This window comes from Setaria italica, chromosome VII (assembly GCF_000263155.2).
Source record: "Setaria italica strain Yugu1 chromosome VII, Setaria_italica_v2.0, whole genome shotgun sequence".
NCBI classification, from domain to species: domain Eukaryota; kingdom Viridiplantae; phylum Streptophyta; class Magnoliopsida; order Poales; family Poaceae; genus Setaria; species Setaria italica.
In genome coordinates this window covers 20,654,943-20,682,781 of record NC_028456.1, presented here as the reverse complement: position 1 = coordinate 20,682,781, position 27,839 = coordinate 20,654,943, and the positions used below count along the sequence as shown (strand labels likewise).

General features: G+C 47.1%; 5 protein-coding genes across 7 annotated transcripts; all 5 read left to right on the top strand.

The window, feature by feature from the left end:
* The first annotated feature begins 1,247 nt into the window (after window positions 1-1,247).
* Window positions 1,248-2,188, top strand: LOC101774555. The gene is made up of 2 exons (XM_004977953.1): window positions 1,248-1,553; window positions 1,649-2,188. Exons 1-2 carry the CDS (start codon window positions 1,248-1,250, stop codon window positions 2,186-2,188), a joined length of 846 nt encoding a protein of 281 aa, XP_004978010.1.
* Window positions 2,189-6,210: 4,022 nt separating this feature from the next.
* Window positions 6,211-6,900, top strand: LOC101778720 (histone H3.2). Its single transcript, XM_004975622.4, has one exon. The coding sequence runs from the start codon at window positions 6,310-6,312 to the stop codon at window positions 6,718-6,720; it is 411 nt and encodes a 136-aa protein (XP_004975679.1). The 5' UTR covers window positions 6,211-6,309; the 3' UTR covers window positions 6,721-6,900.
* Window positions 6,901-12,271: 5,371 nt separating this feature from the next.
* On the top strand, window positions 12,272-13,275 carry LOC101774150 (BTB/POZ and MATH domain-containing protein 1-like). Its single transcript, XM_022828519.1, has 2 exons — window positions 12,272-12,551; window positions 12,647-13,275. The coding sequence occupies exons 1-2, from the start codon at window positions 12,272-12,274 to the stop codon at window positions 13,273-13,275; spliced, it is 909 nt and encodes a 302-aa protein (XP_022684254.1).
* Window positions 13,276-17,523: 4,248 nt separating this feature from the next.
* Window positions 17,524-22,540, top strand: LOC101773743 (zinc finger CCCH domain-containing protein 28). 3 transcript variants are annotated; one of them, XM_022828247.1, is made up of 9 exons: window positions 17,524-17,980; window positions 18,092-18,187; window positions 19,011-19,056; window positions 19,428-19,517; window positions 19,717-19,830; window positions 20,140-20,221; window positions 20,327-20,421; window positions 20,514-20,623; window positions 22,397-22,540. In XM_022828247.1, the coding sequence occupies exons 1-8, from the start codon at window positions 17,580-17,582 to the stop codon at window positions 20,604-20,606; spliced, it is 1,017 nt and encodes a 338-aa protein (XP_022683982.1). In that variant the 5' UTR covers window positions 17,524-17,579; the 3' UTR covers window positions 20,607-20,623; window positions 22,397-22,540. The 3 variants fall into 3 exon arrangements, with proteins under 3 accessions (XP_022683982.1, XP_022683981.1, XP_004978009.1); XM_004977952.2 differs by lacking the exon at window positions 22,397-22,540 and adding an exon at window positions 21,552-21,880 and having other exon boundaries at window positions 17,525-17,980; XM_022828246.1 differs by lacking the exon at window positions 22,397-22,540 and having other exon boundaries at window positions 20,514-21,047.
* Window positions 22,541-22,873: 333 nt separating this feature from the next.
* Window positions 22,874-26,133, top strand: LOC101777374 (glycolipid transfer protein 3). Its single transcript, XM_004975621.4, has 6 exons — window positions 22,874-23,390; window positions 23,614-23,669; window positions 25,041-25,171; window positions 25,344-25,473; window positions 25,608-25,751; window positions 25,867-26,133. The coding sequence occupies exons 1-6, from the start codon at window positions 23,036-23,038 to the stop codon at window positions 25,900-25,902; spliced, it is 852 nt and encodes a 283-aa protein (XP_004975678.1). The 5' UTR covers window positions 22,874-23,035; the 3' UTR covers window positions 25,903-26,133.
* Window positions 26,134-27,839: the final 1,706 nt, after the last annotated feature.

Sequence of the window (27,839 nt, the reverse complement as noted above, 5' to 3'; positions counted from 1 at the left end):
ATTGTTGCCCATTGTGATAAAAGGAAGGCCTCAAACTAGGATTGAGGTTACTTCATGGGTTATTCCTTACAGCAAGCGTACCTGAAAGTGAAACATCAGGTTATAGCTTGATTGGTTGATTTAATTTCTCCCCTGGTTTTGGAGGCATACTTTCTTCTCCCTGTTTCCCTGTTACATACTAGACTACTTCATAGTTAGCTGACATAAGTAGCAATGGAAAGTTTAAGCGAACATGGGTGGAATTATGCGTTTTCTCATGATGTTTGGACCTTTATTTCCTTTTCAAGTATGCAAGTATTGTTTTAGATATACTGTGCGAAGTTTGCTGAAATTGTAGAAAATATAAGTATATATGCAGTATGAATTGACAATGTCTTAGAGACTTAGTTGGAGTAGACATTAGTTAGTTGTTAGCTCCAGGAATGTCAGCTAAACTAAAAAGGTCCTGATAACATGCACTTCCTGATTTTTACTTGGATTTTAGAGGCAAGTCTCGTGAATGTTTGTAAGCTGACTATCATTCTATCATCTGAAGACTGCATATTTCCTGATCTGTAGATTAATCAAGAACATAGAATGTCAAGTGCAATTGTGAGATCTTGCATTTTTTTTCTGAAGAGGCAGGAGAAAGAGACCTTCCATTTGGAGGTTTCAGTTCTAAAGCTGCACCAGTGCTTATCTTTTTAAGATGCATCTTCATGGAAGAGCTAGTGAATTTAGGTTCCATCAATGTTTGGCTCCACATATTGAAGTTGTGTATTAGTTTATTTTTTGTGCCTTCAAAGGTTAAAACTTTCAGCGCCATTTATTCAATGTAGATGAAAGATAACAACTGTCAGGGGCAAGTCAGATGGATTCTTTAGAATTAACACCTTAGCAGAAACTTGGTATTCCATATTCGAATCCAGTTCCCATGTTGGTCGAGGTTTCTTTATCTTGTGGATTCTTTTCACCTCAGATATGTGTAATCTGACCTTGTGATTTCTTTTTGTCACCTTTCAGGCTTCAGGAGGAAGGGTGCAAGGAACACAACACCGAGGCAGATTCAAGGGTGCCCACACTGGCATCGTCATCTACTGGTTCCTGCTCCCCCCCCCCCCGTGTGCCCGTACAATTTCCGCCACAAACGCCACAAAGCACCTGCTAAGGCAAGTAACAATTTCTTTATTTTACATTGCTTAGTTGTGTACGTAGGTCGTAGTTGTCCATAGATCGGTGCCATATAATTGCAGCTCCTGTGTGCTCAGATGAATAACCGTGCCAGCTGGGATGAGCCCACGACAAAAATTTTGCTGGACTTGTGCATTGAACAAAAGAACCAGCTCAACTGGAGCGATAGATGCCTCACTAAGTTGGGATGGAGGAATGTGCACTCCAGGTTCAGGGCAGAAACTGGATTGCAATTGGGATCGAAGCAGCTGCAGAACAAGCTGAATAACTTGAGGAGGCAATTCTTCGCCTGGCGGGCATTGGAAACCTCATCTGGTTTAGGGCGCGACACACAAACTGGTGGGGTGTCTGCTGATGCCACGTATTGGGAGCAGGACCAACAGGTACGCACTTTGCGACGTCCCTAACTTACTGATCATCTTACTTGTAATTTCTTTATTTTGCGATGCTGATATTTTACTTTGATGGGACATTGCAGGACACCCAGGCGAGGTCCCAGCCGCATTCTGTGAAGCCTCTACCTTTCCTCAACGAGTTGTTTGAGTTGTATGGCCACGAACCCCAAGACAGGGGCACATTGCTATCGGCCGGAGGTATTCGTGAGGACACACCTAGCATGGGGACTGAGGGCAATTTCGTGGACTTGGAGGAGGACCCCGCCCCTGCTAGTAGTGCTTGTGTCAGTGCTCGTGCCAAGTCAAAAAGGCCGGTCCGAGAGTTCTCTGTGGACAGTCCCACCAAAAAAAGAAGTGACAACTTGGAGCAGTACATTAGGGAACTATATGAGAGTGTGGCCAAGCGGAGCCTGCTACGTGCGCCGAGTCTCCAGGAGCAAATCTCGCGTTGTCTTGAGATCCTAAAAGAAGATGGTATAGAGCAGGGGTCGGAGCTTCACAACCAGGCTATGTTTTCATTTGGGCAGAGCGCGGAGTGTCGGACCACGTTCATGGGGTTAGACACAAAAGATGCCCGATTGAGTTGGATCAATTTCTACTGGAACATGATGCACAAGAAGTGATGGTACCCTGCTTATTTGTTAGCTTAGTTGCACTTGTGTTGTGTTGAACATTATTGTTAGCTTCTGTAATTTGTAGACGAGGTTGAACCTTTCTATGTGCGCCGAGTTGAACATTTTTAAGTTAATGATCGTTGAACCTTTCTCTAGTATGTTAGTGGTTGTTTCTGTTCCGGTGTATCTGACTGTTGACCATTTCTATTAGTTAGTTGTATTTGTTCAGTTGTACGTATAAGTTTTGTTGCTAAGTTACTTTGAAGTTAAATTACGTTCAATTTTTTTGCAAACTAGTTGTACCTCCTCTCAGTATTCAGACTAGTTGTTCACCTTGTCTTATAAGCTGTGTTTTCATTTTCGACAGGTACTTGAAGTATGAGTAGTGCAGAGGAACACAACAGTGACACCGGCAGCGACAGCAGCTCTGTGTTCGATATGAAATGTTTAGGAGGAGCTGCAGCCGCATATGCGGAGCTTCGCAGCATTCATCGTGCTAGACGGAACCCGCCAGTTGAGCTGCCAGTTGAGCTGCCACGCCTGACGGGTCGGCAATGGGTGGAGCTGAACCTCCGGGACAGGAGGCGGTGCTTCGATAATTTTCGTATGTATCCCGACACGTTCCTTCAGTTGCATGACATGTTGGTTAGCAATCATGGGTTGAAAACGTCGCAAGGGGTAGAATCTGTTGAGGCGTTAGCTATGTTTGTGTGGGCATGTGCGACACAGCAGGCTTGCCGTCAGATTAGAGAAAGGTTTGACCAGTTTGGACACAGTTAGTAGGAAGATGGCGCATGTGGCGAATGTAATGTATTCGTTTGCCCAGCAAGTCATCGCTCCAAAGGATAAAGCGTACTCTACGGTCAATCACAAGCTGACCCAATATGCACCGTTCTTTGATGGGTGCATAGGTGCTCTAGACGGTACGCACATTCCAGTAATTGTCGGGCGTGAGTCCCGTGTGGATTTCCTAAACAGAAAAGGATTCACGAGCTTCAACGTGTTAGCCATATGTGATATGGACATGCGATTCACGTACGTAGGAGCTGGGATGGCAGGCTCGTGTCACGACATGGCGGTTTTGCATGACTGTATGTCGGCAACGACGTACCCACATCCACCTGCAGGTATGTGACTTCTAAGAGTGGCACATGTAGCTGGACTTGGAAAATGTGGTGCACTAATGTTAATTTTTTGTGATTACCTGCAGGCCGCTATTATTTGGTCGACTCGAGGTACGCCGTTCGCGAAGGGTATCTGGGGCCGTATAGAAATACCAGGTATCACCTCGAGGAATTTAGCAGAAGGGCGGCGGACACATTGGAGGAGAAATTTAATTTTCACCATTCCAGTCTTCGCAATGTGGTGGAACGCGCCTTCGGTGTCCTGAAATCGAGGTGGCACATTCTGCGGGAAGTGCCACTATATTCAAGAGAACGGCAAACCAAGATTGTTATTGCTTGCTTTGCACTGCATAATTATTTGTTGGACCTTGCCAATGACAGTTCTGCAGGATCGTCCAGGGCGCGAGAACCGGACTATGCGGTGTCCGAATGGGTGGCAGCTAATGCTACACCTGATATGGGCAGTGTCCGAGATTGGATTGCGGCGGGAATCTCGTTGATGTAGACGCGGGATGTATGTTGTGTACGTTCATGTTGTAATTTGTATGTACGAAATTGTAATATATTGTGTGTAGGTTCGTACCCTCGAGTGTGTTTGTTATGTTTGCCGGCCACCATTTACATGGTGTAGATGCATTTACCGCTACAAATTTTATTTTCGAACGTAGCAGCGCATCCGTAGGGAAACCACTTTGGAAATTGCTAAGGATAAGCTGTCACCGCTCCCTCGCTCCTATCGGTACAGGAACAATTTATTTCCTGTTTTTTTAACAACCTTATATTTTTTAAGTATCAACAATTCTCTTATGATTTGTAGTCCCACACCTTGTAATTGTTTCATTTTGTAAAAAAGAGTACGCAAATTAGACTTGATTAATTGGTTTCCTGCATAAATTTCATTTGTAACCGGACTAAGTTTAACCTTGGAAGTCATGTGGGCCAAACGGCCCGTTACCAGGCACACCAGGCGGGCCAAACGGCCGTTAGCAGGCTTAGCGGCGGCAGCAGCAGCAGCTGTAGCGCTGCAGCAGCGGCAGCGGCAGCCAGCAGCCGCAGCCGCTATAAGCGCTGCCGAACGCGCTGACACACGTCCACCCCTCCCATATGATCGATCCATGGCGCCAACGTCCTGTAGCTAGCGATGACGGGAACGCGAACGCCCTATCTGGGACGGCGGATGCTCGCTTGTTCAGTTGCGGAGGCTTGACAATTGACAGGCCGCTTTTTGTGAAGGTGAGGTGCTAAACTCTCTGCACCGGGAAGGCATGGTGCTTGCCCGCCCTTGTGTGGTGATGCTTGGCTTGCATTGCAAAAGCGCTGTGACCAGCTCCATTGCAAAAGCAGGAAGGGGGGTGCCGATTCCGAATTGTTCGAGAGCTAACTGCTCTCCTGTTATTCCGTCGCTAGACCAGCTCCACGATCCCGTTCACTCGGACGTGCCTGCAGATTAGGGAGGTTGGTTAGGCAGTTGCGTTGTTTACGTTGTGCTCTTGTACATGTACCATATATACACCTTGAGAGATCAATACAGAATTGCGTTGACAAATCCGATCCGCGCAACTGGTCCCAGCATTTGGCCCAAAGCTCGCCAAGGCTCCAAAGCTACATAGTAGAAGAACAGTGCTTGTGGACCTGTCGTCTCTGAAAACGGAAAGTCAAAAACTACCTGGATGCCAAGATATGATTTTTTTCCCCCTCTGATATGGGCAGGCATCTCACTATGCATGACAGTGTTAATGTATTGTAGATTGTAATCCAGACTTTAGTAACATTGCTACTACTGTTTTGAAGGCCTGATTTATGGAATATGCTACCTCAACTTGCAGAAATCTGGTAACTACATTTTTTTTTAAAAAAAACTAATAATCTGGCAACTACGTTGCCGCTCCATTCAGGTTAGGGTTAGGTACCATTGCACAGAAAATTCTAATTATGAAAATGACCAGAGAAATAGTTTTTTTTTAGGACTGAGAAATACAGTTGAGAGATTTTTTTTAGAACAAATATAGTTGGCATGATGCATAAAACCTAGCGCAATCGCACTTGTAATCGCGATTTTCTTCTGCTCCATACGGTCTCTTAACCGTGACATACATCTGATTTTTTTTGACATTTCTTTTTGAAAAAAAAGGATTCAATCTTGAAATGAAGTTCCTCGATCTCTTTTTACCCGACTCCATTTACGCTCCCAGTTTGATCTAAAAGCTTCATGAAATTCGGTTCAGGTGCCGCCGAACTATCTACAAGTATTTTCCAGAAGAAGCAGAACTCGACCGCTGGAATCTGATTTCAATCACGTTTCGGTGTTGTATTTTTGTCAAGCAAGTCGAAAGGATAACATTCTTCGTTGGGCTGTGACAAGAGCTGGTACCAAACTGGAGGAAGAGAAGTCAGTTCACACAGAAAGATTAGCTGATGAGGAGGAGGTGAGTGGAGGTTGTTGTATCATGGCAGGTCCCAGATGACTGATGTAACAGTAACACATTCTCCATCAGATCGATCCAACAAACTGATCTTGTTCTCTGAATTTCCAACACGACCAGTCAGGCCGCGGTTGTCAGGCCCACCCGTCTCCCTTTCGGCCATTTCCAACCTCCACAAGAGTTCTCCTCCAAAAAATGTGACATGTTGCCAAACCAGCCCGGCAGGTCCACCGTGGTGGGCTGCACCGGCCCATTCCTCGGCGGAAATCACAAGGTGGGGCCAGCGATCCCCCTCGAAGCCGCTCCAGCCAATGGCATCCCACCACCACCCACCACGCGGATCGCCAAACGAGCCGCGCCATCCTCACCGTCCAACACATCCAACAGCCGAAACCACTCCCGCCGCCCGTCCCTCCCAAAATTTTTGGCGATCCCGCCGTTCCTCACCCTCTACAGCTACAAATACCCCCACCTCCACCCCCAAAATCCACCCACCGGCAATTCGCATTCCAATTTCCCATCCCCCCAAATCCTCCAATCTCCCCGCGCCGCCGCTCGATCCCATCCTCCTCGCCCCGCTCCGATGGCCCGCACCAAGCAGACGGCCAGGAAGTCCACCGGCGGCAAGGCCCCGAGGAAGCAGCTGGCCACCAAGGCCGCTCGCAAGTCTGCTCCGGCCACCGGCGGCGTGAAGAAGCCCCACCGCTTCCGCCCCGGCACCGTCGCGCTCCGGGAGATCCGCAAGTACCAGAAGAGCACGGAGCTGCTCATCCGCAAGCTCCCCTTCCAGCGGCTGGTGCGGGAGATCGCGCAGGACTTCAAGACCGACCTCCGCTTCCAGTCGTCCGCCGTGGCGGCGCTGCAGGAGGCCGCGGAGGCCTACCTGGTGGGGCTCTTCGAGGACACCAACCTCTGCGCCATCCACGCCAAGAGGGTCACCATCATGCCCAAGGACATCCAGCTCGCCCGCCGCATCAGGGGCGAGAGGGCGTGAGCGCGCGTGCTGCTAGTGCTGCTGTGTCGTGGTGTTCTTTCTCTGTTCAGTAGGGCTGGCACTAGATGGATGAATTCTGTGCTGCTGTGCAATCCTTTAGTAATCTTATGGATGTATTGGTCTCACTGCAATGGAATATGATGACTGGTTTCTGAAATTTCTGAATGGCTTCGCCCTTTCTGGATTTCCTGTTTGTTATGCGCCATCTATTTGTAGCAGACTGGAAAGAAGCAACCAGGAGTTGATTTCAGCATTTGATATGTCCCCCCAGGATTGATCTGTTTAATAAAGAAATGCTGTTCCTGTAAATGCTAGAAATTAGTGCTTCTTATACTAATGTTCCGGATCTGTTGGTTTTGCAAATGTAACATGGATGCTGATTTCTGAAGTTTCTGAAATGGCTTTGTTCTTGCAAGAATTGTACGCCATCTGTTCGAGCGATTAATGTGAAGGCTAGAAAGAGCCCAGTCTTGGTTCTGTTAGTGCTAGAACTGGATGATGGAAGGCGATAACTGCTTGCACTGCTGTCTTGTGATCAATGTTCTTGGTGCGTGGGTCTTACTGCGATGGATTCTGATTCAAAGATTTGTAGTTGCAAGATCTGCTGTCTTATCTACGCTGCTTGATCTGTTCATGCCGTCAGTCATGTTGATTTCAGATATGATTTCTGTAGCATTCGTTGAACATGATTTAAATTCGGGGTTGCAGGATGTGTGTTGGTTGTGGCAAAGCCATCTTGCTGTTCCCATTCCGGGCTTATGGCCCATCTACTTCTTCATCTGCTTGGGCGCGGGGGGTGCTCCAAGACGAGCCGCTAGTGGACGGCCCGGGCGCGCCCGGCCTCGCCGTGCCAGAGCTCGAGCTCGGCGCACGCCTCCCCACGCGGCCGCGCCGCCGCGCGGCGTCCCGGGCGCGGGCGGTGTACGAGCGCGCCGTCGAGGCGGTGGCCGACCCCGTGGAGGACGAGGGCGCGGAGCGGCTGCTCCGTGCTCCTTTCCTTCGCCGCGTTCGAGGAGAGGTGCCTGGCGCCCGGCAGCGCGCGGGCCGTGTACGGGGGTACTCGACCATCTCACCGACGAGCTGCGCCGTGCCTTCCTCGAGTTCGAGAGGCGGTTCAGCCACGCCGAGGCGATCGAGGCCGTGGTCACTGCCCAGAGGAAGCAGGAAGGTCCGGTACGAGGTCGCCGCGGCGAGCAACCTGCTCGAGTACGACGTCGTGGTTCGATCTGATCCGGCTGGAGGAAGCCGCCGGAAATCGAGACGGGGTCCGAGAAGACCGTCGCCAACGTGCCGCCGGCAGGGGAGAAGCGGCACTGGCAGCGCTACATCTACCTCTAAGCAATATTCGGGCGCTATACGAGGAGCTCGACGCGCGCGACACGGAGCGCTCCGCACGAGAAGTTCCCCTCCAAGGTCTCTTCACTTTGTATCCGCTTATTTCCCGTTTCTCGGTGGAAATAAGCTATAAATCCACCCAAACATTTTGATTATTTTCCGCTTGCTACGTAAGCCGCTTAGTGCACAAGCTGGGAAACAACTGGCATCCAGCTTATTGTGTAAGTGGGTCGGGAGACGCTTCTCCAATAAGCGAAACAAATTTACCCCCGCTGCCCCTCACCCACCGACGCTCTAGCCGTCCGCCCCCGCGCCTCCCGCGACCGCCGCTGCCTCCCGACCGCCGCCGCCTCCCGTGGTCGCCAGGTCCCGCCGCCGGGCTTGGCCCACCGCCGCCACTCAGTTCTCGTCCGCCGCCGCCGCCCCCACCTCTGCGCCTCCCGCGACCGCCACCGGCTCCCGTCCGCCGGGCTTGGCCCCTGGCGGCTTGGCCCCCGCCGCCGCCCCTGCAACCGACGCCGGGTGCCGTCCGCCGGGCTTGGCCCCTGCCGCCTTCCTCCCCTGCCCGTCTTCCTCCGCACCCTCACCGAGCACCAGGACTCCATTGCAGGTTGGTCGCCGCACTTGCCGGCGAGACAATTGCTACTGTAATCTTGCTGCTATTTGTTCATTGTTTATTCTTGCAGTATTATTGAAGTGCAAAATCGTGGGATTACTGTTGCTTTGGTGCTTGCATTGTCATCACTTGCTATTTGTTTGTTCTACTATATGGATATGGAAGTGTGGTTATGTGGTCAATTATGCTATTATTTTGCTCTGTTCATGTATCAGCCTTAGGGGCATTCAGTTTAATTTACCAACCAGGATAGACAATCGACACAAAATAATTAGGATTGCCAAACACCCTGTTTATTCAGATAGCAGATTCTCCAAACAGCAGTCTTATCAGATAAGCTTGCTTGCCAGATAAGCGAGTTCCAGAAAAGCGTATACAAACAGGGCCAAAGTACATTGGTATTGAGCTGCAGCTCGGCAACATTGCCGTTGCAGAATTCTTTACCAGAACGTATCTCAAGTGGGCTCCGGCGAACAGTTGTGCCTGGCATGGCTGAGCTGACAACATCCCAATTGCTCTTTTGCAGGCTCAACCAACAGACCAAAGATAACATTTACCGGAGTAAAAATTACCTTAAAACCAAGGGGCCAAAGCCGCCGGTAATTGGAGACTCCAAATATATGACAAACACAGACAATGTATGATTTCCGCAAACAATTTATGCAAGTGAAGCCACGAATCCTAAATCACCATTCGATTAGGTGTCTTACCAAGAATTATTCCATAAATTTTCACAGCAGATCATTCATACATAATCAACGCACATACCGAACACTAGTTAACCGAGCACCTGGTCTATGGGGCTTAGAACAGCGACATGCATTACCAGTTGGAGTAACATTATACATGCCAAAAAACCAAGGTATACCACGACAATTGTTGGACAGCATAAAAAGGTTTTGCATACCATAGTTAGCTAGCGATTGTTTACTTGGTTTTACCTACCATAAACACAGTGGACCCACAAGCCCTAGGCTATTTTCCACCAAAAAGGATTGCCAAAAGTAATTTCTTGATCACTGCCACATGGATGTCATACCATTCCTCCCACAAAATGAAACCTACAGCAACGGATGCAACAGTTTGCAGTAGCGCCATCCTGTTCCATTTTGGCTGTTTGATGTTCTCCCTATCATAAGGATGTGAATAATGCAAGAACGGTAGGATTGTTTTATTTGAGTAAAAATCAAATAAGTTGAAGTGCCTCCAGTAAATTACCGCTCAGCTTCAGCTTTAATTCTAGCTACTTCATCATCAATAATACTAGCTATCTTGTCATTTATCTCCACTCCCTCTTTTTCTAAATTTGACAGCAGATGTTCAACTTCCTTCGTCATCCTAGCATCAGCTTTAGCTCCATTGCCGGATCCACCCCGCTAGGATTAATTAGAGAAATATAGTTGAGATGGTAATGCCTAAACTAAAACAGTTGAGCATGTTAGTGGATGGTAACAAGAGGGCATGGCTTCAATTGGGTAACAGTAGTCCTTTTAAAATCCATACTATCAAACTTTCAAAAGTTTTCTGCCAGGGTGTTTTGTTATTTCACGCACCAATGGATTCTGTTCCCTGAACGACTTGAAAGATCCAGTTAATTTACATCAGGCGTTCATATGTAAGCTGTTCATTCTCTGTAATTTACTAGACTATTTCCCTGTCTGTGTCCACTCTTTTAACATCCACGAATTCTTTTCCATTTGCATGTGTATGTAATAAATAAAATAACACCATGTGCTTCACAACATATGAGCTGATCCACTGTATCCATGGGAGCACATGGTCCAAAATACCAAAAGGAGCTCTAGGAAAATGGATGGAGCAGCACCCCTTGCATCCATGTAAGGATATTTCCAGGTCGCTTCATAAACCACAGGATAGCACGACAAATATTAGACAAATAGGTTCTGAATACCATAGTTAGCGAACAATGTTTTACAAAGACTGCCTACTTGGTTTCGCATACCATAAGCAGAGTGATCCGAAAGCCCTAGGCTATTCGACTAAACACGCCTGCGTGCCGCACGTAGGGCATGTTCATACCATTCCATTCCCAGCAAGAAACCAACAGCAACAGCTGCGATAGTTTCCAGTAGTGTCAACCCGTTACTTTTTGGATCATTGATGTTCCCCTTATCAAAAGGATGTGCGCAATGCACGGATGTTAGGATTGTTTCATTTAAGTAAAAATCAAATAAGTTGTAGCCCTAGCCCATCCAATTACCTCACAGCTTCAGTGGCTTCAGCTTTAATTCTAGCTACCCCAGCATCAATGATACTAGCTACCTTGCCATCTATCTCCACTCCCTCTTTTTCTAATTTTGCCAGCAGATGATCAACATCAGCTTTAGCTCCATTGCCGGATCCACCCCGCTACGATTAATTAAAGAAATATATTTGAGATGGTAATGCATAAACTAAAACAGTTGAGCATGTTAGAGGATGGTAACGAGGGGGCATGGCTTCAATTGGGTAACAGTAGTTCTTTTAGAATCCGTACTATCAAACTTTCAAAAGTTTGACCACTAGTATGTCTAATGCTATCAAGATTGACTATATGAAATTTATATTACTAGACTTGTTTTTGGAAATTCTTTAGCAACAGTACAATTTAGAACATATACATTGCTGGTACAGAAAGCTATAGAGTAGTTGTCAAAATTATATTTCGACAACCACACAAGTCACTGAGGAAAAATTGAACCATCTGTATACTCTTCATCCCCCCAAGTAAAAAATCAAATGCCCACGCATCATGGAATTATCTGTTCATCATATCCGCTGTGTACTCAACGTGGCGACAGGGGCAGGGGCCATGGCCCCTCCACCCACTACAAATTGCTTCAGTAAAAACCAATTAATTAATAATTATCACCACTTTCTTTGAAGAAAAATTAACAAATTTAGCACATATCTCTAAAGACAGGCCTCCTCTGCAATCCGGCACTTATCGTGCATATTTAAGCGGCAATTTTCACCATTACTGGATCCTATGGCAGAACCCCTCTGCTAACAAACAAGGGTCTGAACTAGGTAATTGCAGCAGATAATTTGTTATTCTCTGGGGAAAAGGCTCGTGGCGCATCATATAATTTGTCAGTAGAAAAACAGTTTGACAGGGGACTACTGGTTACTCCCATTAGGTGATATAAGATGGATCGGATCTCGTCAGACCTAGGTAGTCGGACAGAGAATTGCAGGCATCCTAGGTGGATCGATCGAACCGGAGCGGAAATAGGTACCTGAGAGGTGGGAGGCGGAGAGTCCGCCGGAGGCGAATCACGGTGGCCCAGATCCCGCCGAGGAGTGCTGGAGAGACAGAGCGGCGCCATGGTATGGGGCGGTCGCTTCGCTTCCCTCGTCTTTGTTGCGAGGAGGAGGAGGACGAGGACGTACGCTGGGCTTCCTGTCCTCAAATAAAACAAAACGGCTTCAAGAATGGAAGGTTCCCTGGCAGAAATTGTACATGTTTTATCTTCCCATCCTCTATTTTTGCGCGTCTCTACATAAAGGCAACAAATATCCATCCATCCCGCTGGACTCCCTTGTCACCTCGGCTCCGTCCGTTCCTCCGATCCCATCACCCAACATTACCCCACCGCCATGGCGTCCGGCACCGGCGACCCGACGCGCTCCGGCACCACCACCATTGTCGCGGCGAGGTCCTACCATGTGACCACGATCGACGGTTACTCAAGCAGCTTGAACACCCATGGCTACCGGCCCTCCTACAACTCAGACCCGTTCCGTGCGGGAGGCCGTACCTGGCACGTCATCTACAAACCCATGGGGAGCCCGTGCCGCCCAGACAACACCGAGTACATCTCCGTTTCCCTTGCTCTTGATGATGTCGTCGCCGTCGATGAGGCGGTGATGGCCATGGGTACATTCAGCCTGCTCGACCAAGACACAGGAAGCCAGTGCGCGTCTACACCAGGATCACCAAAGCAAACGACTTCTCGGTATCCAATGCCGTAGGAACGGAGTGGTTCATCAAAAGGAAGGACTTGGAGCGATCGGAGTGCCTGAAGGACTACTGCTTCGCCATCAGGGTTCATGTCCATCTCATCAAGGAAGCGCCACCCATGGCGGTGGTGCCACCGCCTGACATCCACCGGCGTCTCGGTGATCTCCTCTCCAGCAAGGAGGGCACCGTCGTCGAGTTTCGAGTTCGTGGCGGGAAGACGTTCGCCGCGGACCGGCTGGTGCTCGGAGCCCGGTGGCCGGTCTTCAGGGCGGAGCTCTTTGGCCCTATGAAGGAGGGCACCACCACGGACGTCATACAGATAGGTGACATGGAGGGGCAAGTGTTTGGTGGTTTGCCCACTTTTGTTTACACGGATGCGTGGCCAGAGATTAAGCAAGAAGAAGGAGACGAGTGTGCCATGGCTCAGCATTTGCTCGCCGCCGCAGACAGGTACGCCCTGCAAAGGCTGAAGGTGATGTGTGAAGAGAAGCTTTGCGAACACATCGACGCAAGCTCCGTGGCATCTATCTTGGCGCTGGCAGAGCAGCACCAGTGTCCTCGCCTTAAGAAGGCGTGCTTCAAGTTCCTCGGCTTCTCGTCAGTAGCTTTCCTTGAGGCCATTGAATCAGAAGAGTTTTGAGTACTTATCCCGGAGCTGCCCAGCTGTTACCAAGGAGCTAATCTCCGGTCTTCTTGCTCGCGATCTCGAAAAAACAACATTAGGAGAACTTTGCTCCCGGATACCTTTATTCCGTGGCTTATGATGATGACAAAACTTTACTAGGAGCTGTCTTGTATGTATTATTGTACTCATCAATGTATATGACGCATGTCTATGTCTTCTTTTATTTGATCTTGATTGCAGTTTGATAGTATACTTTATGCCGTGTTGGTTTGCCCTCTGACCTGTGGCTGAAGAGAAGCGAATAAAAGATTTTTACATATGCTTATGAGTTTCCTACAATGCAATTGAAAAGTATTAAAAGTCATGGGTAGGGATGCAAGTTTTAATATTCGCGGGTCATTGGATGACTGCATAGGCTGAAACTCATCAAATTAAACTGATATGGATTCTATGAAAATGAACTAAATTGACCCAGAACCAGTGTTCCAGCTTTCAGGATAGGAAAAAAAAAAATACCAGACTAGTAGGCCGGCTTTCGGCTGAAATTTTCGAAATTTGAACAAAATTTGATTGGAATTTAAGGTGGTAGAGGGGTGCAAGGCTTGGTTATGTGAGGACGATTGGTTCATCTCGTGCTACTGTAAACATCCTTCGAGCAGGTTTACCGCACCAGGTCATACGTACAATGTATATTTCTTCCCTTATATTACGGTATTAGATTTCTACACTGTGCGGGTGTTTGGATATTTAGTCCGGACTAAAATTCATGTCACATCAAATATTCAGAGACTAATTAGGAGAACTAAACATGAACTAATTATAAAACTAATTACATGGATGCTAATTCACGAGACGAATGTATTAAACCTAATTAATCCATCATTAGCATATGTTTACTGTAGCATCACATTATCAAATTATGGACTAATTAGGCTTAATGGATTCGTCTTGCAAATTAGTCTCCATCTGTGCAATTAGTTTTATAATTAGTACTCCTAATTAGTATCTAAACATTCAATGTGACATGAATTTTAGGAGGGACTAAAGAAACAAACACCCCTTGTATACGAGGGAAAAAGAAATATGAGAATCTGCGTAGCTCCACCAAGTGAGAGGATAAAGGAAGATGAGAGTTTGGAGGACGCAGATTCAGCAACTGCAGGTTAAGGACTGCACGCTACAGTGGCCGTCCATTTAGCTGATGGAGGATCCCGATTGAACGATACAGTAATCGATCCAGGTGAACAGCACCAACAGGAACGGTGATGTACAGTGTCGCTACAGTAGCCACTGCACGGGAACTCGGTCCGAGTTTGGATAAACCCGTAAATCGACTAGTCAATACTAAGTTATAAAAAATTGGAAATCTTTTTTCTTTAATTGAATACACAAATCCTGACGTTTCCATATATATCTTGTCAGGCTCGTGAAACATGGTGACACACAACTTCAGGTTTCCTGAAAAACACCGTTGGCCAAATGAGACATCCATTGAATATTCAACTTTTGCAATCCGGAACTCCAGGGAATGAGAGAGTAATAAGAGAGGGGAAAAAAATCCTCCTCCTATTGTCTTTTTTTTTAATCCTTCCTTCTATTATCGGATCTGTTGCAATTGGAGAGTTTTGCGTTTTTCTTCTCGTCCCCTGCCATCCTGGCTTCTCTACAATAAAGATAACATGTCTCCATGTGGATTTCGTTGCAATCATCAACAAGATGGTTCTGCAGCACCGCAATTCACATTGGCGTCTCACCGGCCGGCCGCTTCCATGGAGTCCAGTGCCGGCGACCCATCCACAGCCTACGTACCATGTGCTCCAGATCGATGGTTACTCGAGAACCTTTGATGCATTCTCATGCCCCAATCCGTGCAGGAGGCTACACCTGGTTCATCCGCTTCTTCCCCAAAGGAGACCGTCCTACCAACACTGATTTCATGTCCTCCTACCTCGCACTTGGTGATACTGTCGACGAGGCTGTGACAGCGGAGGCTACGTTCAGTCTCCTTGACCAAGACCAAAAACCGGTGCTACCCTACAGGCGCACCGCCGGCATGGTTAACTTCTCAGATTTCGGGTCTCTCGGTGTTGGATGCGACGATTTTATCGAGAGGGAAGACTTGGAGCGATCAAAGTTCCTGAACGACGACTGTTTCGATCTCTATCAGGGTAGATATTCATATTGTCAAGGAAGTGCCATCCATGGCGGTTCCACCGTCCGACATGCATCAGCATCTGTTCGATCTCTTGTCAAACGAGGAACGAAGGCGCTGATGTTGAATTCCAAGTTGGTGGCGAGACGTTTGCCGCGCACCGGCTGGTGCTCGGGGCGCGATCATCGGTTTTTAGGGCAGAGCCCTTTGTCCCAACAAAAGAGGGTGTCACAAAAAACATGCCATACAAATATATGATCTGGAGGCACCGGCGTTTAGAGGTATGCTTACTTTCATCTACACGGATGCATGGCCAGATATGGATCATCAAGATGAGCTTGCAATGACCCAACGTCTTCTTGCCGCGGCGGACAGGTAACAACATCCAAAGGCTAAAGGTGATATGCGAAGATAGGCTATGCGACCGTATCGATACAGGCTCGGTGGCAACTATGTTGGCACTAGCTGAGAAGCATCGTTGCGCTGGTCTTAAGGACGCATGCTTCGAGTTCCTAGGCTCCTCCACAACTCTGTTTGCCGTCATTGAAACCGAAGAGTTCAAGTGTTTAGCGCGGAGCTGCCCTGCTATCACACAGGAGCTAAGTTTCAATGTTGTTGCTCGCTACCGGGAAAAGGGAAAGATTGTTGGGTGGAATCCAGAAAGCGAAGATAGCGTCATCAAGATACCAGCTTTATTTCCACTGCTGAAAATTTCAAGCATTGCGCATCCGTAGTCTAATGGAGAGCCCGTCTAATCGCACTTTTTGGGTAGCTATTTATTTTGATATATCCATTCAACATTGATTTGTGCGTTAGTAGTAGCATGCAATTACCACATATTTGTTGTTCCACATTACCGGGAAGCAATTCCTCCGCAATACTGCTCTCTGCAGTTGAGTCACTAACGCGTGGGACCGAGCTTACATGTCAGCGACTCAACTGCAGTTATATCTACTGCAGAGGAGTCTCGTCGCATTACCGCTACCGAACGCCAGTAGAACAAGTGTTAGTTAATTTTATTTTCATTTGCATCAAAATGAGTAATATTTTTTTTGAAACGATCAAAATGAGTAATATAACTTCCATTTCATTCTATTATACTTTGGCTGTATGTATTTATTTCTCGCCACTCCAGGTTCCATCACATTATAGCCACGCACATTAAATAAACCTATCAAAAGGGTGGAAGGAGGTGCGACAGCCTGTCCTTGGCCAGATATATAAAGTTAAAAACTGAAATATCTGTAGCTCAATTCTATTAATGGCATCAATTACATCCCTTTGCGTCGCTATGGTAAATTGCTCGCTAATTCTATTGACTAACTAGCAGTATATTGGCCGTGCTAACACTACGAGTTTCTCAACCTGTCAGTGCTTATTCTAAAATAATACCGGAAATATGTGCAAACTGGCTGCCCCCTCCCCGCCGGTGCCGTTCGTGTTCATTTTAGACTTAGGGACAATACGATCGAGGAGAATGTACTACTAGTACTGTTGCTGTCACTGCTGCAACCTAGTGCTGCCACGAGCGAAGTTGAACGAGAGTAGGATTAATGAATCCGACGATAATCTGGGGAGCGACGCTGGAGGGATTAATCAACCCGACCGGTGCTGACATCGTCGTAATAAGAACAGGCATGCATACTGATTACGCCGTGCTATTTTTTTGTTTAGCCCATTTGGAACGCTACTTGACACAAGTTCAGCTTGTCGCTCCAAGTCAGATTCGGAGCATAAACCAAAGTAAAAGTTGTTTAAATATCTATTTTTTTACTCTAAATTCAAATAAAAATGATTCACGTAAACAGTTTCAATGTAGCCCCTCTGCTCTAGCTTCGTAAAAACGCAAAGCTCGGGACACCCCGTATAAGAATTTTTTTGGACCTGAAGATGTGTGAAGAAAGACCTAGTTAGTCTTCGCAAAAATAAAAAGAGAGAGCGTTTTGTATCAAATACGGGCCCGTTTTGTTCATTCGAAAAAGAAGAGTCTGGCCCGTTTTGAATCGGAGGGAGAGCGCCGAGCAGCATTTTCCACGTTCTGATGAGCAACAAAACCAACCAAATCCTCCCTTGGAAACGAAATCAGAGTCACCACTTAAACCTAGATCCCCCGTCCTGTCTACGTTTACCCTCCAGCTGCAGGCCACCCCTCCCCACCTTCCCCACGATGGACTCCGCCGCCGAAATCCCCAACCCCAGCCCGGAGGCCACCAACCCCGCCCCCGCCCCCGCCGCCGCCGCCGCCGCCGCCCCCGACCACTCCTCCTCCCCGCCGCTCCCGCCGCGCAAGCGCCGCCTCTCCCCTTCCCCCTCCCCCACGCGCTCCGGGTCCCCCCGCTCCCGCTCCCGGTCCCGCTCCCCCCGCGGCCGCCGCTCCCGCTCCCGCAGCCGCAGCCGCAGCCGCAGCCGGAGCAGGAGCCGCAGCCCGCAGTACCCGCCCGATGGCAAGCGGCGGCGCCACAATGACCTCACCGTCGAGGCGTGCCGCGACTTCCTGCGGGACAGGTGCACCCGCTCCGACCTCGAGTGCAGATACGCGCACCCGCACCCGTCCGTCTCCGTCGATCGGTACGCTCGCGCGCGCGCGAGATCCCGCCTCCCTCCTGTGCGCCCGCGCTTGTGGCAGTTGTGGGCGCCGTTCTAATTTCTCTTCTGCTTGCTGTGGGATTATTTGGCCAGGGAGAATAAGGTGACGGCGTGCGCGGATTCGCTGAGGAACAATTGCTTCCGCGGGAGGACGTGCCGCTACTACCACCCGCCTCCGCATATCCAGGAGTATGAGCTGATTCCCGATTCTTGTTTGTTTTGTTGGATTCGTTTGGTTAGGCCTCCTGGTTAATGGTTATGCTTTCGGGTTGTGGGAATACAGTCTCTGTCTGGTTTGATGTTTAGAAGCACGGTTGTCAATACTGTAACTGCAAGCCTATGAAGACTTCAGAGTAACATATACATTTGCATTAGCTGCTTCACAATGTGCTTGTTATCTTCTGCTAACACCTGATGCAAACCGCTAGTGCCTGACGACATCTTACCATTAAAATTACAACATTGCTTTGTGAGAAGCTACTGGCGACTGAAACACATGGCCGATGGGTTGTTTGTGTCTTTGTCATGGTGTAGAGATGTAGCTCCTCTAGTTGTGCGTAGTGAATACCATTTGCAATGCCATGAGCTCCCCCAGTACATTCCTCCATAAGTACAACAGATTCCCGTGTAGCCTTCTTTTTTGTTGTTTTGGGAAGCCTTTAGTTTCATCAGCCATCCACATGTGGAAGTTTGTCATGTTCGTTTGGGTCCCATAGATTGGTCAGGTTCATCTATTGCTTGATGGTTGTAATCTTTTCATATGATGTTACTTTCTCATGGCATGCACACATATGTGTTGCAACCTTGGGGGAGAATGACACAGAATGCAACCTGTGTTATGCTTGACTCTGATGCAAGACAGGCTGTGTTGAAACTTGGATGAATTTGTAGAGTGTCTTGTAATTATTTTGTCGGAGCACATGAAGTTTTTTTTAGTCAGAGTATGAGATTAAAGCTTTTTTTTGCTGTCTTCTGATTCCATCCCCACCTTTTTTTTCCCCTTTTTTGGTAGGCAATTGCTGAGATCAATTGGTGTGGAAGACCCAAAGGTGAAGACGGTAAGTTCTCCTGTTGGGCCTTTTATGTTTTTTTTCCAGTAACATGCATCTGATTGTCCTTTTCTGAGTGTTTAATGTTTCCTTACTATTTAGTGCCATCTGCTGACTAAGAGCTGACCAGTTGACTATGTTCTTAAGATGACAGTGCGAGTACTATATTAGAGTTTGTGTTTATGTTATGCCTGGTGCAATCTAATGTTGTATAGCCTTTTGTTAGAACTCATGGAGTCTATCTTGTACAACTAATGTGTAATGTCGGTTTCCGTAAAAGTTTGTAGCAGTTATTCTGATTTGTCTATCTTAGTATAGGAGTTTCATATGCATGTAAGTTTTGGATTGCCAACTTAACAAGCTTTTATTTAACTTAGCAGATCTGCAGAGATTTTACACGTGGGAAGTGTTCAAGATCAGCAAATGAGTGCCGTTTCTTGCACCATTCATCTGTTGAAGAGCTTGCAATTGTAAGAGTAGCTGTTTGAGCTTTGTGTTTCATTAATAAATAGCCTACCCAAAAAAAGAACAGTTTTTTGCTCCTTTTTCATATGCTCTGCCTACTCATTTTAAAGCAATAACATTCAAACTGATTTCCCCCATTTGACACCTCCTAGTTCTTAAAAGTTATTTTGGCTTACAGTTTTTTCTACTTCGTTTCTTTGAAAGGTTTGCCAAGATTTCTTGCGTGGACAGTGCAACCGCAAATCATGTAGGTACTCTCATGCAGTAGCACATCCGGTGCCACCAATGAGCCATGTTCCTATTCCATATCCTGAGATGGTATGTGCTTATATTTAGTATACATTCTCATGGTACACTGTTATTTTTTTTGGGGAGAGTTTTTTTGTTAAGATCTAGTCCCTATCTTGTTAGTATTACTTGGAAGAGAACTGGAAGTGTTGCTTCAACTAACTTAACTTTTTTTGACATTTATCCACGATTTATCTAAAATAGGAAATGATTGGGTAAAAAACATATTTTTTTAATGAAAGAGTGTTTCATGTTTCGTATTATCATTTAAATGCAAGATGATTATGATTATGATCATGAGTAACATACTGTATATCCTTTTTATGCATTATTCCCAAGCTTTACATGCCACCGCCGCCGCCACCACCCCTTGGAGTACCAATGATGGGGCCTCCGCCTTCACCTCCCAGACCATATTCTGGTACATAACACTTGATGATACAGTTTTTTCTACTTATTGTACCATCACTGCTGGTTTTGAGTTTTAATGAACTACCCTGAATAATGTACTCCTCTGGAAACGCAGATAATAAGAACAGAGTTGAAGTTTGTAGGGACTTCTTGAAGAATATGTGTACTAGAGAATCCTGCCGTTTTTTGCACCCTGAGACACATACTGCGGTTTGCATTTGTGCCTTTTCTTTTGCTGTGTTTTCTGCTAGTATCCGAGCTACTGATTTGTAACATTTTATTTTCTGCATCTATTTGATCAGGCGACAAGTGACAATGTTGAAGTTTGCCGTGATTTTAAACGAGGAGAATGCAACCGACCTGCCTGTCGCTTTTTCCATCCATATACAAGCTGAAGTTTCTGTTAGCTAAAGTAAAGTAAACTATACCTTTTTTTATTTTAAATCCAGAACAGAATGACTATAATTAGCTGCCAAGTATCCTTCTCCCCCAGAAATACCTAGTTACAAATTAAACTTTAACCTCAATCCCTTATGGATCTTTTCTGCCCATTGAAACAGCTAGAGCAATATATAGAAAAGTTAAAGATTGGCAAATTTTGTCATTTGGGTATTCAAATTGTTTGGGTGAATTAACCTATGTTCATCATGAAATGGAACTTTTACCTCCAATCAAAACAGGCATGCCAATGAAAATGTTGTTTCTCTAAGATTTCCAATTGGCTAAGGTAGCATGCACCATTCAAGTGATCTACTGTTTGATCAGCTTTATTGTCTTCTGTTCCACATCAGATGTCATGTATTTCATATGATCAATTCTATTCCTTCACTGTGAAAGTTCTTACTGCTAATATTGCTCATAGATTCGTGAACCACAACAATGACAGATGACCTGTTATAAGTCCATTGTAATAGAATTTCCCGCTCCCACCAACTAATTTTCTGTATGGTCTAGTCTGCTGCATTTCTCGCTCCCACCAACTAATTTTCTGTAGCTAGTTAATAAATGAATGACTCATTCTACATCACTGAGTTCCTTTCAAGTGGCTTGCTAGCTACTACCTCCGTCCCAAAGTACATATCTAGGTGCATGTCAAAAGGGGTGTATCTAGAAAAGCCAAAACGAATAGTAATTTGGGATGGAGGGAGTAGTTTTCATCTTTCATGCCTGAGTATGTTCCGTTGAGAAGTCATCAGTGTCCAAAAATCAAGATTTCAGTTTTATTGTTTCCATGTACTTAAACGAGAAACTGCTGGCTATAATTCCTGTATTTAGTTTTCAGTGTAATTTACAGTGCTGTTAGCTCTCTTTTAACAAATGGATACTCATTGTTTCCTCAGTCTGAGTGCCCAGCCCTGTGCCGCTGCTACCGCTGTGCTGCTGCTGCTGCTGCCACCGCCGCCACCTCCCATCCTGCTTCTGCTGCCAAAGAGCTGCTGCGCTGGCTGTTGTGTTGCTAAGGTGCCATAGAGTATGGGAGCCTTAGAAGGTGCTATGTATGCATGGAATAAAGATACTGTTACTATCATCCTGTGATGTTCTAATGGTTTCCTGAACTTGACTCGGTACCCCTTTACAATGTGGCTCGCATGTGTGGTTATGTACTTGCTGTCATAAAGATAATTTTGCCGTGAGTTAATTTGGTGTCCGCGCTATTGCCTTTCCTTCAGTACCTCCTTTTATTTTGTGGCAAGATTCTTCAGCCTATTTGTAGCTACTGCTGGCTGCTGGTTCAAACAGGCATCACCAGGGGATATTCTGATTTATGCTTAGAACTGCAGTACCAACTACCTTGTTGATTAGAACAAGGTGTCTGTCTGTCTGGAGAGCCAAATGATACGGTTCATGCAGACCTGTTGTTGTACTGCTGATTGAACTCTCCGCATTGAACAATTTCGAGCATGAGCTCTGTAGACAAATTCAAACATGAGCCTAGAATCTCCTTATCATCTTTGGCAATTCGGGGACATCTGGGAATTGATACTCAGAGCTGAGTGAGTCCATGCTGCCTCTGTGAGCTTCACCTGCTGATGCTGAATTAGGACTTGACTGTTGCGGAGATTTTGTAATAATACTGATGTACCCCTGTTATCTATTCATAGCCGTGGTTACGAAATAGAGTTTTGAGTTTGGTGTCACCTGTGTCTTTCTGACGACAGTATCATGTTTTTCTTCCATCGTCCAGTAACTGAACATCAGTAACTATCTTCGCCTGAAAAATCAAGGCCGTGCTGGTCGCTTTTAGGTTAAAAGTGACGAGGAAGACTGGATTCATCTGCAGGGGCACCCGTTGCGATCGTCATCGCCTGGCTGAACGGGAAATGTCATCTGCATTGCCGCCCCCTGACGATTTACGTCAGTGCTTAAGTAGCCTGACGACCAGATGAACTCTAGCATTCCATTTCTTTTAAGATTAGATTTACCCTGCAAGTATGATATGTTTTCGTGACGCCATTGCATTATTCTATTTTTGAAAAGTGATCAGCTATCGGCATCAACGGTCGTAAGCTGCTGATGAGGCCTACGCTATCATACCTCTCAAGACGAAACAAGGGCCGTCCTCCATTTTGAAAACGCCAATGAGGAGAGTGGTTTGAGCTCCCTGTTCTTCTACAGGATTTCATTTGCAGCTGCCGGCAATAGAATATGAGTCTCGAGGCCTGCTACCGGTTTGGAGGCAGTAGTAAATTAAAGGAACCGTCTCGTCAAAGCCTCTGCTGGTTGCGTTGCTCTGATCCCCTCTCTCACTTCTCAGAGCACGCGGCAGGGAGGATAAGCTTGGAATGCGCTGCTAGCTCGAGGGTGCAACTGCAACCGGGTGTCCATGGTGGAGAGGGAGAGGGACGAGAGAGAACCCATTGCCCTGACCGGCGGCGGCGGGCAGTTGCAGCAAGGAGGAGCATCAGGCCCCGGCACGGAGGAGGACGATGACAGGGACGGCGAAGAAAGAGATAGAGACGCGGGAGACGAAGTGGAGGAGGAGAAGGATCGAGGCGGCGTGGAAGAGTGGTCGGAGATAAGGCTGGCCATCGCGGAGCTGTCCCCGGCGCAGCTCACCAAGCACCGCGGCTGCGGCTGCAGCTGCGGCCGCGTCGGCGGCGGCGATGGCAAGCCGGTCGCGTCGTCCCCGCCCACGCTGCCGTTCCTGGCGCTGTCGCACCTCCTCCTCCGGGTGCTAGGTGAGTACCTTCTCGGCCGCCGTCTGCTCTTGTCCTCTTGATCATCTTGGCCTGAAGGCTCCTTTCCTTCTTGGTTACACTTACACATGGTTGCTCTCCATTTCCATGGCCAAACTTCTTTTGCATCCTCCTCTTGGCAGCTTTTGCTTTTCTCTTGATGTTTTTCTTACTGTTAATCGGCGACTGGTCGCCGTCCATGCTGGTGTGTTGGTTGTGTCTGCAGATAAGATCGGGCCGACCATGGCCGTGCTGAGGCTCGACGTCCAACGGAACATCGAGGTGAGTAAACAAGGCCTCTCTTGTCTCCAGTCCGGATCATTAGGATTAACCGCCATCATCGCCCCTTGATAGATTAACCCTGATAGTACCTGCAAATAGCACGGAGAGGAGCCTCGAGCTACTGATCGAGCTACACCTGCAAAGTAGGCACGGAGTCTCCATCAGACGCCTACCTGCAAAAAGCTCTAATTGCTCTACTATACCTTGCCTGGGACTGAGAGATGAGAGAGCAAAGAAACCAAAAAGAAGATTGCGAGTTGAATCCAATGGCAACATGAATTCGCATCTCGAAACTGTTGGTGTGGTCCATGCACGCAGCCAGAGAGCAAGGGGCACGTCACTCCGGTGGCTGCTTCTGCTTGCCCCTGCCCCGTTCAGGCCACACGGCTAGGCACCAAAAACACTGGGTCCGTCCGTTCATCCCATCCGGAATCCGGTCAGGGTCGTGTCATGGCCTCTGCTTATTTTAACCCCACTTCTTCATCACAGCTACAGTATAATTTTACAGTGATTTTTACCCAAATGGATAAACAAAACTCGTCGACGACCTTAGTTGAGTTCTTATCTGGGGAGGGTCTCTTTCTGGCGTCTTAAAATTCTTGGGTTGCAGAAAGCGACGGGTTTGAAGGGAGAGGAGGAGGGGCGTCGTCAGACAAAGGCGATAGGATTAGCGTCCTGATGCGAAAAATCTCTGCTTTCTCGCCGGGGGGGTGACGGATGGGCCCTTCGCGTGTGCCGCGCACAGGCCTTGCCTTCTTCTTCAACTGCTCCGGTCACATCCGGCCCCCGGGGGACGTTTTTGGACGGCAGCTCGTGTCTCGTCCCTTTCAAGGATGGTGTCTCTCTTTGCGAGAAGATGAAGTTTTTGCCATCATTTTGTTTCCAAAGATAAAGATGAGGGCGAGAAGGTCCTAGGGGTAAAATCTTGTAGGCAAGGTACTGATGGAGATGGCCAAGTGGGTTAGCAATTGTCTTGGGCAAAATCTTGTAGCCTGTAAATCTGTTCTTTATCTACTTTTAATATATATATCCAGTAGGGGCTTGCCCCTCCTGTGCTTTCAAAAAAAAATTTGTCTTGGCATGAAAGAAAGAGTTGGATGGCATGGAACTTCTATAATTGATGCAACAGGGAGGGTGTTTCAGTGTTTGTATAGCTTGTAGGTGACTGTACTGTACCTGCCTACAAAGTAAAGTAGCACCCCAAAACCAAAAGTAGATCGAGTCCAATGATCCGTTTGTGTTCAGCAGCTCAGCAAAGGTGACCCACACAGACGGCTGAGGCTCAATACTGCCTTTTGTTTTTGTTTTCTCCTGAAACATACAAACTGCACTTGGTATTTTTTCCCCCTGAACAGTGGATGCCTGTTGCAGAGGCTGCAGGAGCTGTACTTGTTGGACCCAGCCAAGTACTCTACGCTAACGGAGATCGTGGAGAAAGAGGTCACGGAGGGCACTGCACGGAAGGTCGATAGCTGTGCAAGGGCCGTCTTGTGGCTCGCTAGGCAAACACCTAAGCAACCTACTGTTTGTTCTTTAATTTCCTTGTGTTGTCAACCTACTTGAAATCTTCCATTTGCCATTACTCGATGATGTTCTGTTCTATTACTACTTTACTAGGCTGCAACTATACCTGTTCTCCTGTAATATTTTTCTTCTTGTTTCTAACGTCGCCAGATCCATGGATTTCGCAATCGCGCTGTTACAGAGATTAGAGGAGGACTCTGACCTTGCACAGCTTGTGGAAGCTGCGTACGAGGTCAGCCTAAAGCCATGGCACGGCTGGATCTCTTCGGCGGCATGCAAGGTCTGGGAATTACTGAATTCTTTGGGTCCAACCTATGCCGCTATGCAAAAATGCGACGCTTTCTAGGCTTCAGCCTGATTGAAGTTGGATCTTTTAGCGCGATCCTGAATATCCGATGGCTTGGTCGATTGCAGATAGCTTTGAAGCTCATCCCTGAGAAGAAGATCTTCACCAGCATGTTCCTAGGGATGGGCCAAGACTGCTCTACTCTGAAGGATGAGATCGAGAAGCTCGCATCGTTGCTTGGGCCCCTCCTTGATGACATCCACTCCATGATGGTTAGCTCTGCTTCTGCGTTTTATCTCACACAGCTTGAGAAGTTCTCTAGTGCTGAACTTGATCCGTGCCACTGCATATTACTAATAGCATCTGGTCTGTTGGCGCATTTCGCAGGCAAAGTTCAGACTGGACAGGCTCAAGTCGACGTGATCCATGGCAGGCCCAAGGCCCCAACAAGCCATCTGTTGCCGTTCTGTGAATATTGCCCTGATTGTATTTGCCAGTGCTGTAAAAGGTTCAACGTCCACTTTGCAGCTGCTGTTCAGTTAGACACTGGTTTTGTAGTCTGTACATAGGTCTTTGCTTGTAGAGTAGACTGTAAGATCTGCATGCAGTTGCAGTGCCTTTTTCTTTGAACAAATCATGTCCTGATTCCTTGTTTGGGTCGCTTTTCTAGCTCCCGATGGATTAGCTTTCGGGGGGAGTGGGAGACCCAATCAGCGGCGGATGCTGCCCGTGAGTTTAGGAGGGACTCCATCTTCTTCCCCTTACTTCCCTTCCTTCTTTTCTTCTTCCTCCTAAAAAATCGAGGGGGGGCTCCATTGCCCTGCCGCGGCAGGGGGAGTGATCGGTTAGCTCGACTGGGCGTGTTGGGAGAGCGCGGGACCCGTTGCTTGAAGCCTGAATGGAATAGGGCAATGCGCGGCACCTTGCTCCTGGGGACGGACCAGGACTACTCTGCCCTGAAAGATGAGAGGTCGACAAGCTCGCCACGCTGCTTGAGCCACACACCATGATGCCGAACGTCTCTGTTCACTATTCGTTACAGGAGCATATGGTAGAGTTTTTTTTTTCGAGAACTTGCCTGGGCAAGTATTTCATTAAGAAGCAGCAGAGAGGAGAAGAAAAAAAAAACGCGCTGGCGCTGGCCATCACCGTCACGGATGACGACGGTGCAACGTGGGCCGCAAGGGTGTGTGTTCATCGATCCAAAATGAAGCGCGAAAGTTCCTGGAAATTTTGCAGAAACCCTCAGCGCAAGTTGTTATTCTTTGTTTCCGCAGCTATGTTTGTGTGGTTCATGGCGGCCACGCCGGCACGACGTCGTGCGCACGGTAACCACAGCTGACACACCTGCCGGCGTCAACGGCGCCGACCACTGTGGTCGACCGAGAGCTGGTACCAGATGAGAGATGCCATATGGAGTAGCTAGAGTTGACGGTGCTCGATCAGATTAATTGGACAACACATCAGTTTCAGTTGTATAAATCGATCAACGGCGCACGTACAATTTCGCCCCTCGACTTTGTTTCGGCGGTCAAGTTTGTCCCTTAATTTTTTTTTAAATTAAGGAGGTAATTTAGCCTTACAAGACTTTTGTTTCTAGGTTCAGTAAGCCATTTGTCCTACCTGATCAATCCATGCTAACATGAAACACGGCCACCTAGGCAATTAAGCGTGGTGTTTTGCTGAATCATCACTACCAAATGCCCTTGTTGGTTGTTCACTAACATGTCCAGTCAACTTGCCCATTCCTTATCGTCTGGTTGCCATTTGTCATGAGACATTTCATCCTATTGTCCACTGAAAATAGCTGTATCTTTAAAAATATATTATCTTAAGAAGAGAGATGCATACTTAAAAAATAGGTTTCTTAAATTTTAGATATTAGTGGTAGAAAGAAATTAGTCGGTGCCTCCATTCCAAATTATAGGTCGTATTGGATTTTCTAGATACATAGATTTTGCTATATATTTATAGACATAATCTATATCTAGGTACAACAAAATTATGTATCTAGAAAAGGTAAAACGAGCTACAATTTGAAAGGAGAGAGTATTAATTAGTGACTACATTTCATGTGTATTTGACTTTTGGGAGGGAGAGGCTCTTGGCCAGCTTTATATTGAAAGCACATTAGCTGGAGTGGAAAACCCTCCATTATTGATATGCAAAGAAAGATACCATGATGCGTATTTGACTCGACCAATTGCTCCTGGTTAGGTGATAAAAAAATAATTTCATAAAGCTCTTACCTTCTTTTTTTTTGGTACGGTTCTTGCTTCCATAGGAGAATATACTCTGAACGTACGGCAGTACGGCACGATGCACACTCTCCTGCCGAAATGACACGGAAATTACATGCA